This window comes from Malus sylvestris, chromosome 12, assembly GCF_916048215.2.
Source record: "Malus sylvestris chromosome 12, drMalSylv7.2, whole genome shotgun sequence".
Taxonomy (NCBI): Eukaryota; Viridiplantae; Streptophyta; class Magnoliopsida; order Rosales; family Rosaceae; genus Malus; species Malus sylvestris.
Window position 1 is genome coordinate 27,300,034 of NC_062271.1, and position 9,825 is coordinate 27,309,858.

The following is a 9,825-nucleotide window of genomic DNA, read 5'->3' on the forward strand; positions in this document are numbered from 1 at the left end:
CAAAGGTTCGACATAGTCAGTAAAGCACCGTTTGACAGCTCGGATTGTATTAACTATTTCAGTCAGATAAGATAAATAGTCATTGGATAATAATGACTTAATTAGTCAGACGTTTGGTGTAATATTGAACTTAGTGGCGGATCCAGGAAATAATATTAGGGGGATCAGTAAGAATAGCATGCAAATTTTTTTTATCGGAAATAACATGCATATTGCCATTTCATCGAGTCTTGGTATGCCTGAAGTCATTTGAAAAGACATATTGCACACATATTAATGCCTCATTTGCGAGAGTAACTAACATGTTCCAAAGTTGCTCTCATAAGAATGCTTAACAAAGAAACACACTTAATTTGAACACATTAACAATGTTTGATATCATTGCATCCCATTAATATGATGCTTTGTTATTCCTTGAGATCACAATTTCATTCACTCTTCTTTCAGACATTTTATCAAACAATTGGAAGACATGTATGAAGCCAACTCTAATCTTCAAAAGGGCAACACCCAAAGTATCCATAAAAATTCACCGAAATTCGAAAGGTCAGCACACAAGGTATATATAGACGTTCATCGAAGTTCGGAGGGTCAGCTGACCCCCTGCCCATCAATGCATCCGCCACTGATTGGACTAACGACCGAGAAATGCGTGTTTTATACCCGACTAAATAATACCGTGGTTTTGGACGGTATAACTAAGCGGATATTAGCCAGATAAAAGGGATGGGCCTGGATTATTTAATCCGTTGACTATTTAGTACATAGGGATACCAAACATCCAACTTCGTATTATTAGTCATATCCGATGTGTTATACGACGTACCAAACAAGGTCGGAATGTTTTATCGGGTGCATCCGCAACCATAAACATTTTGTTACAATTAAGGATTGGCAAAATACCCATGGATTTGGATAACCGTGGTTATCCACCCATTTAAAGTTTACGGTTTCGATTATGGATAATCGTTTAAATGAACAAATAGTTATGGGTATAACCGTTTATCCGTGAAATTTAAATGGACATTTATGGGTATTATCCACGGTTATAACGGGTATCCATCGGTTATGGGTATTACCCGCGGTCATAACAAGTATCCATTTACCTATTTAATTTAATAAATGTAAAATTAAAAAAAAATAAAAACCCTAAATTTTCAATCTCTCCGCTAGACTCAGAGTCTCAAACGCCCTCGTCCCTCGCTTATCTCTCCCTCCTCGTTGCCCTCTCTCTCAGATGTGAGGTACTTACTGTAAAATTTCATATAAATTATGTATATGTTCAAAAATTTACTATTTTAGCCTAATTTTAACTTTTACTATTGAACCAGATTCAAACTCTACTCCTGGTGTTGAAGATTCCTCATTCGGTGATGATACTGATGTGAATGTGGTAAAAACTAATCTTTATTTTTGTTTTTAACTTTGGAGTTATTGGTGATACTAATTCAATTTTATGCATATGGGTGTGTGAAAAATCATGGAATGTAAACCTTCTGTTTATACATATTGATGAATGGTGATACTAACTCAATTGATTTGGTACTCCGCTTTTGTTTGTTTTTTTTTCTTTTTTTCTTTCTTCTGATAACTGAGTGTATAATGTAAACCTACTATGATCACTTACCTCTGTTAGATTCATGCTAATTGGTGTCGGTGTTCCTAAATGGGATACCAATTCAATTTATACATTTCTTTTTGTAGGCCTCTTGTGGTGACAACGAGTCGATGAGACTTTTTTGTGATTGAACATGCTAAAGCATTAGTGTTCGCAAGTGTTTAGTTTCAGAATATTTTGGAGCTTTGAATTATCTAGTATTCAAGATAATGACTACTTTTTTGTTTTTAGAAGCTTTACTTTGTAATCATATGAATTATAATTAAAGACTTACTTGGGTGTAACAGAAAAATATCGTTCATAAACTATTATTTCAATTATTGGAATTGTACGAGGAGTTAAATGATTAAAATAGGGAAATGCATGCTAAAATGTACTAATTGTCAGAAAACGAAAATTATGACAAATTTTTCTTTTGTAATTTTCAAGTTGTTAAAAAAAACATGTAGACAGGTGAAAAAATGGGCAAATGGGTAAAAAATGATAAACGGGTTCAAAAACAGGTAAATGGTTATGGTTAAATTGGTAAACGATTATGGTTAAATAAGTACACGGTTATGAATATGGTTAACCGTTTATAAACGGTTATGAGTATGGGTATAACCATTTATGTAATTACCTAACGGGTAAACGATTATACGGATATGAACTTAAATGGTTATGAATAAATAACTACAGTTACTCGCCTGGCATAAATGTTGCCTATACTAATTACAATCGTCCCCTTAATTTTTTTTCTTTGGGGACAGACAGTCACATAACAGAAGCTTAAACGACGTTAAAAACTGAGCTGTGGTAAAGGAGGTCAAAGGATGTCGATGTCGTTTTCAGCTTTCTCATTGCCATCCTCAGGTTCAAGGCGAAGCAGTCTCTTCTTCACTGCTTATCAATTCTCTTTTGGGGTGAGTTCTTCTCTCAACCATCAATATATATTTGCCTGTATTTTTATATTTGATATGCTGCTCTACTTACTTCAATCTTTGTGTGTATTTATATTGTTAAGTGTAGTGCTTCGTGAAATAGGTGTTTGGTTTCTGAGAAAATGGGAGAGAATCTGTGAAAAGTTTGGATTTTTAAGACTGGAAATAGGAAAATTGGAAATGGGAAAATATCTGTTTGATTGCTTGTTCTGTGTTTTTTGGAGGGAACCAAGCTGAACTGATGAAATGGGGTGTTTGGTGTCTGGGAAAATGGGAGTAGGGCAGTGAAGAGTTTTGATTTTTTAGACAGAGAAAAGCCAAAATTGGAAGTCAAATTTGTTTTTCTTTGCTTTATCCATTGGTTTTTTGGGAAACCAAGCTGAATTTATAACCCAGGTAGTGGAAAAAGAGGACTTTTGTGAATGGGGTGGTGAAATTTTTAGTCTTTGAGGAAGATAGAGTGAGGTCAAGATGGTTTGAACCTTGGTTTGACAAGGCGATATTCTAAACTACTCCATTCTACTCTAATCATATAGTTGGTAACTTGGTATCATTTAAATTCATGTGCTTACTGTTGGTCATGGCAGCTATAATGTCGAAGTGCCTGATTCATATGAGCATCTCCTTCTTGAAGTCATTGATGGACAGAACCACCTCTTTCTGAGAAGCAACGAGCTTGCCGCTGCGTGGAACGTTCTTACTCCAGTTTTGAATGAGATAGACAAGAAAAATATAGCAACGGAGCTGTACGAGTTGGGGGGTCGAGGTCCGGTTGGAGCTTACCATCTCCTGGGCAAAACATGGGGTTCCCTGGGCAGAGGACTAGCGACTTAGAACTTCTGTTAATCTTTTTCTCTTGAACAAAAACAACATTGGAATTTTTTTCGGATTTTTTCTTCACCTTGCGTTACTTGCCTTCATATGTGATTCTTGTGTACGCCAAGAAAATTAAGAATTGTTAGTGTTTTTACTTGGGATGGGATGGTCGGATTAGACTTCAACCCGTTGGCCAACCGATCACAGGTTCTAGTTGACATTGTTTAAGCCCATTGTCACTCAAGGAAATGGGCAGATCGACCAACTCAAATCAGTCTTAGGCGGATTGGGTTGGGCGAATTCAACAGGTTGGGATTAATTGCTTTCCTTCTTATTCCTAACGCGTACGAGTGAAAAATAATTCAAAATTCATATCATATTAGATTTAAATCATGTGAATGAAGTAAACTCCCTTGAATATCTTGAAGCGCTTCTCGTTCTCTTGTGCATGTTTTGCCATCCACTCCTCAAACCTCTCCGACATCCTTTTGCTCTTCTCACCACCGTCACTTGAGAGTGGGCGACTGTATGATGCTGGGGAGACGAGTGGAAAAGGCAGAATTTTAAGAGAATGAAGTGTATATGAGGTTCATATACTCTTAAGCATAGATGAAGGCAAGCTTTGAAATTCACATGGGAAGTTTCGGTCTTATTCATCAAATTTGATGGAGAATACTTGGTACCAAGCATATGGTTGAGGGGGAGTATTAAGTGACATGTCACTATGTGATGTGTTTGATTCGGTAACCTGTTGCATCATCTGATCTATTGGGTTGTTAGCATAGCTAGTCGTTAAGCAGTCTGTAATCTTGGGTCAATTTGGCAACTTCGTATCGGTCATCTTTGAAGCCGTTGTAGCTTCAGAACGGCACGCTTGCATCAACACTATATTCACTCCTTTTGAGTCTTAGAAAATAAAGTACAAAGAGAAGTGGAAACAAACCCACTAATAAGTTCAACACTTGCGCAGGCAAGTACACTACTACTAGTTTTCTACAACCTAACCGCGACAAAAGAAATCAAATGGAATGCTTGGCGTGGAATATTTTGTGGAAAGTATTTTCGAGGCTACTATTGTGTTTGCAGCCTCGGTGAAATGAATTCCATCCCAGCTCACGTATCGGGATCCTTCATCGCAGACATTAGAACCGCGATGACCACATGTCAAACCGATGTTGTAGTTGTACGGAGGGCCTCCATTGCCGCAGCATGCCATTAGCGGGCTAGAGAAACCTACATGGTAAAACATTTCTCAAGTTAAATTGTACTGTACCTAAACTAGATCAAACAAACTCGCTATCTACTTGCATTAGGATATATAAGTAGGCTTACCGTATTTCATGGCGTTGGCAATGAGATCGTACTTGATGGCGTATACATCTACATAAACTATAGTAGCATCCTTCAATTGAGGTCTCATCCCATTGCATAGATGGCGCAATCCTTCGTTGAACAACCTCGCGGCCGCGTTGTAACTTGAAAGACATCCATGTGGATCCAAATCCTTCTTCTGGACTAACGAAAGCTTTTGAGGGAGACATCCCAATGGCCCGGTATTGTGTATCCAAAAGTTCCTCCCACCTTGATCATATAAAGCCTACAATTCATGTGACAGAAATTTCAGTATCCATATGATCCCTGAAATGACACAAACCGCTAACAAAGTACTTTTGATGACGATTTCTGTAATTCTCTTAACAGCCTGCCTTTGTATGATCGTTGTATATACGGCACCAGACTCACCTGAACGGCGTTCTTGATTGCTGCAATAACCGATGGGATTCTCTTCGTCACTTGAGCGTACGAAAGGTTTTTACCAAACGAATCAGCAAGATCATTTTGTCCAATATCGATCATGTAAAGTGCTTTCCGGAAACCTTCATCACTAATCAAATGTTTTGAACCTAAAAACAAATTAAGCAGCACAATCAGCTAACTGGTTTATACATTTAGTGCTTGGAAGAAAAACAACGTAGACTTGTACACTTCCGCAAGCTCAATATCCAATCAAAGCATCAACGGAAATTGAAATTCCAAATACTGATGGTTACACTATACATGCATACCTGCAGTAGCCTTGAAGTGGATGAACTGCATGACCTGAATATTCAACGAAAACGGGACACGTTTCGGAAGGGTAGAGGACCCGACAACTGCAAAGTTGGCTCCATTTGTGAACCTTGACCCTGCCAGAGAGTCTAGGTATGGACTCAACAGACCTCCATTCAAACTTTGGCCTGCACAAGAAAAGAACACTATCTTAATATCCATAGTAATTTTATAATTCAAGTCGCTGACACTTTGTCATAACCACAAGCAAGACGATCGATAAATATAGAATAGTGTTATTCACATATTTATTTTTATTTCTCACATATCTCTCTTAATTTTTGACAGTTATATCGAATGAATTGAAGATTATCAATGGTCGAAAATTAATAAAGGTATGTGAGAAGTAAAAAATGATGTGTGAACAACACTCTCCTAAATATATAAACTCCGTAGGACTTGGTTAAGTTAAAAACTAAAAAACAAACTCACAACCACAACCTAACCTTAGCCTGCCAAAGCTAAAAGCCGCGGGGCCGCAGCAACGACCACAGGGATAAAAAGCAACCAAAGTTTGTCACTTGTAGTTTCGAATGTAATTGATCCGAATGTTGGAATCATTTTGGTTTAGTATTTACTAATCTAAACTACATGTTACTAGAACTCTTTTTATCAATCAAAATTAATGAAGTTATAATTATAATCTTTAATACATAACTGTAAAAATATATTAGAAAAAAAAAAATTTGGGCATTAAAGTAATTTTACACAAACAAGCTTTTTTTTTTTTTTTTTGAATCTCACACCTATGTCATCCTATCAGTACTCTATAAACTCATTCTCTCTTCCTCTTTTTTTCTCCTAAAATGCCAAATACATTTTTTTTTTAGAGTTTTAACGAAACACTTTTAGTACTGTTTACTTACGAAAATGATATTTTTACTCTAAAAAATCACTCATAGTACTATTCACTTATAACACATTTTTGTCATTTTGCTTAAAACTTAAAGTTTTCAAATCATTTTCATTAGTTTTTTTTTCATATGCCTAACAATCCCGTTAAAAACAAATAACTACTTCCATCAAAAAATTAAAAAACAATATTTTGAGAAAAATAAAAATTAAATTTCTCACATGTAAGTGTGGGCCTTTGCTAGTACTAATTAATAGCTCAAACAACTATAATCATAATGTTTGTGCGTGATTTGCTAAAGCCTAATTGATGACATACATTCTGAATTATTGTATTAATAATTTGCATGTGCGGAAGACCCAAGTAAAGGGCAAGTCTCAAGTTCAACGCACGTGTACAAATAAGGTGACCCCACCTCATCATTTTGTTAAGGTACTTGAAATTACAATCTAGTCCCTGTTCGGAAATTGAGGGGTGGAGCCCCACCAGCCAACGTTGTTTACCTTAGGGTGAAACTCGGGCTGCTTGGATGGGTTAGAATGTCAATCTAATTCTAACTCAACTTTTATAATTCAGGCTCGGGTTCTGGTTGGGTTGCATTCCGGTTCATTTGGAATTGAGTTTAATTGAGTTAGGGTTTACTTGGGTCGGATTCGGATTATCTAACCTTTTCAAGTTTAATCTTGTAACAACTTAGTTTCTAAGAATTCCTAAAAATATAAAGCTAGCTAAATTTAATTTCTTAAATCAATCTATTATAAAGTTTTAGGATTTAGAGACTACAAATATGGGGTGATTAATCAAATTCTTTTATTCCCTAAAAGCTTAAGTAATTATAAAGGGTAATTTATTAAAAAAAATATTAAAAAGGGCATTGGTTTTTTGGACTTGGCTCACCTTGGGTGTAGTATGAGCATTAATCGATATGAGCTACAATTTGGTTCGATTGGGTTTGGTTAGTCAGGTTGAGGATGGACGGATAAATGATCAACCCAACTCAACCCAATTAATGAATAACTCGAAATTGAGTTGGATTCAGACGGATTATAACCATAAAAAAATCCACATGTTCGAATTTAAAATCGAGTTAGACACAGACGGATTTGAATTGGTCCAACCCAAATTACATCCCTAGTTTACCTTAAGGTAACTCACGACGTGGTTTAGTCGCGTAACGGTAACATCGAAAATATACCCTCGAAACCGCCGACACAGATTTGACAACATACATAAAACGGTCCATTGTCACCGTGGCGCACAGCGCACCACGTCACTCTTTTACCCGACCGTGTATTAATAGCATGATGTCTCAGTCGATCAGTAGATCGAGACGTTAATAACAATGGATCCGTTAAGTGAAATTCGGATCAATCAAATCCGGTGAATGGGACGGAGACTCACAACAGGATCAGATCAAGTGATCGAGACTCATTCCTAATCTTATCATCCTAATGAACCATGTTTATGTCGCTATAACGCTACTTAAAATGTATGAATTTTGGAAGGTGGGCGTGGGGGTATACTTACAGAGGAGGTCGAGGACGAGGCGGCCGTCGGATAGGCGGCCGGTTGATCTGCGGAAGAAAGTACGGCCGTAGGGGGGGTTGACGGAGAAGCCAAGTCCAGCGACAAGTCCACCGGTGTCCGAGTTGGAGTCCCCAAAGTTGAAGATGATGGGCCTCGGATTGCGCTGGCCATCGACGGAGGCTGAGAGAATAATCAGAAGGACGGCACCAAAGAACGTGAGAGTGAGACCCAGGGACTGAGTGCAAGACATACCTTCCTCCTGTACAAAATGCACAAACCTAAATTTTGTACTCACTTCACTGAAGAGTCTGCCTCTTTCTCTCTCTATATATCTCACTCAATCTTTGTGGTTCAGTACTTCAGTGTGTTTGTCTGTGTGAGGACTTATATAATTACTGAAGCTAGCTACTTTTTCTTTGCTTTTTTAATGCTTACTTTACTTTATTTTTTAAATATGTAAAATTGTCGCTAAATTTGTAACTCTGCTGATTAAGATATTATCGTGCACTCGATATTCATAGTTTGAGTCTTCCCTTCCCATTTTTGCTTGTAGAGAAAAAATTATAAGAAATGTCACGATTGGTATTTTTTATGGAAAGTATTTGGCAAACAAAATATATTTTCACAAGGGAAAGTGATTCCACAATTTCTTTTTCTTTTTCTTTTTTTTTTACACTCTTGCTTATTTATGTCTCTTAATTATTTTTTTATTTATTCAGTTCGAAGTAAAAAATAAACAGATATGTATATATATATAAAGTAGTGCGTAAAAATTAATTTCATGTCATATATTTTCATAAACTTGTCCTTGTTGTGGTTCCAAATGTATGGGTGTGCAAGACTGATTTCAGGTAAGTAGGCATTATATAGGAAGATTCAAACATGGTTCTTTTTTAATGCACCGACACCTTTGCTCTCTGGCCTACATAAATATAACACTCATTGTTCAAACCCCCTCTCCTAAACAAAATTGTAATTTTTCACCATGAAAAAACGAACGCAGAAAAAAATCTGCTTATTTGAGGCTGTACATAAAAGATTTGGTGCTAGCCATATGTTGAACTTGTCGAATTTAATTTTTCTAGTCTTAGTATTTATAATTTATAAAACATCAGTCAGATCAATCTAATTGACATAGCCAAGTTTAAGGCAAACCACACCAATTCACCAAAGGAGTTTTTTTTTTGGAAAAAAAAATTATCGTGATTTATTGATAATTAAGAAGTACGATCTTCAAATAAAACATCACGGATATGATTCGAGAGTTCTTCAAGCCAAAAAAAAATAAAAAATGCTCGGAGTACAAAACCAACTTGGTCAACCTATGTGCCGACGGTAGCCAAACGAGCTCTTCGAATGCTATATAATTTGTTCTAATCCTTTGTTCATGTTTCATTGATGTTTGATTAAACTAATGGAATTTGAAAATATTTCATAAAAATTCTCAAAGAATTTGTTATAATGATAATACGATCCAACAAAAAAAAGATTCTTAGTGGGGAGTTATTTTCGAGAGAATATAGAAAGATGCAAGATCTTGTAATCGGTAAATTAAATAAATACTAAATTACATGAATTTAGACCATTCCAATACTGATATTTCTCTGTAATGATCCAGCCTAACAAATTCTTCCATTTAAATTGATTGTACATTGAGATTGCCGAAAATTAAATGAGATTCAATGTTGAAGGTCACTAGCAACACCAAAAAAGATCATACATTTGAAACAAAATAAAAGAAAAATATCCAAAGTGAAAAGGAATACCTTCTTTTCAGGTGTAGAGATTCCATGGTTTGCAGCTGCATTTCTCTCTGGGTTTTGTTGATGGAAAGCTAGGTTAAAAGCTGTAGGAGGAGGACGACCAAAAGCACCCTCCTCAAAAACTCCTTTATCTTTCCTTTGGTTAATTCTTCCACTCTCTAGCAAAGATTGAGAGTCATCGTCTTTTTTTATTCCTTCTTTCATTTCTTCATATAACAA

General features: G+C 36.2%; 1 protein-coding gene and 1 long non-coding RNA gene across 2 annotated transcripts; one reads left to right on the plus strand and one right to left on the minus strand.

The window, feature by feature from the left end:
• Positions 1-2,385: 2,385 nt before the first annotated feature.
• LOC126594106 (uncharacterized) lies at positions 2,386-3,508 on the plus strand. Its single transcript, XR_007613135.1, has 2 exons — positions 2,386-2,520; positions 3,126-3,508. It is a non-coding gene; the product is annotated as an uncharacterized LOC126594106 (long non-coding RNA).
• A 720-nt stretch (positions 3,509-4,228) lies between these two features.
• Positions 4,229-8,384, minus strand: LOC126594105 (GDSL esterase/lipase At1g09390-like). Its single transcript, XM_050260318.1, has 5 exons — positions 7,844-8,384; positions 5,421-5,591; positions 5,098-5,258; positions 4,687-4,951; positions 4,229-4,587 (listed from the first exon to the last, which is right to left on the minus strand). Exons 1-5 carry the CDS (start codon positions 8,091-8,093, stop codon positions 4,355-4,357), a joined length of 1,080 nt encoding a protein of 359 aa, XP_050116275.1. The 5' UTR covers positions 8,094-8,384; the 3' UTR covers positions 4,229-4,354.
• Positions 8,385-9,825: the final 1,441 nt, after the last annotated feature.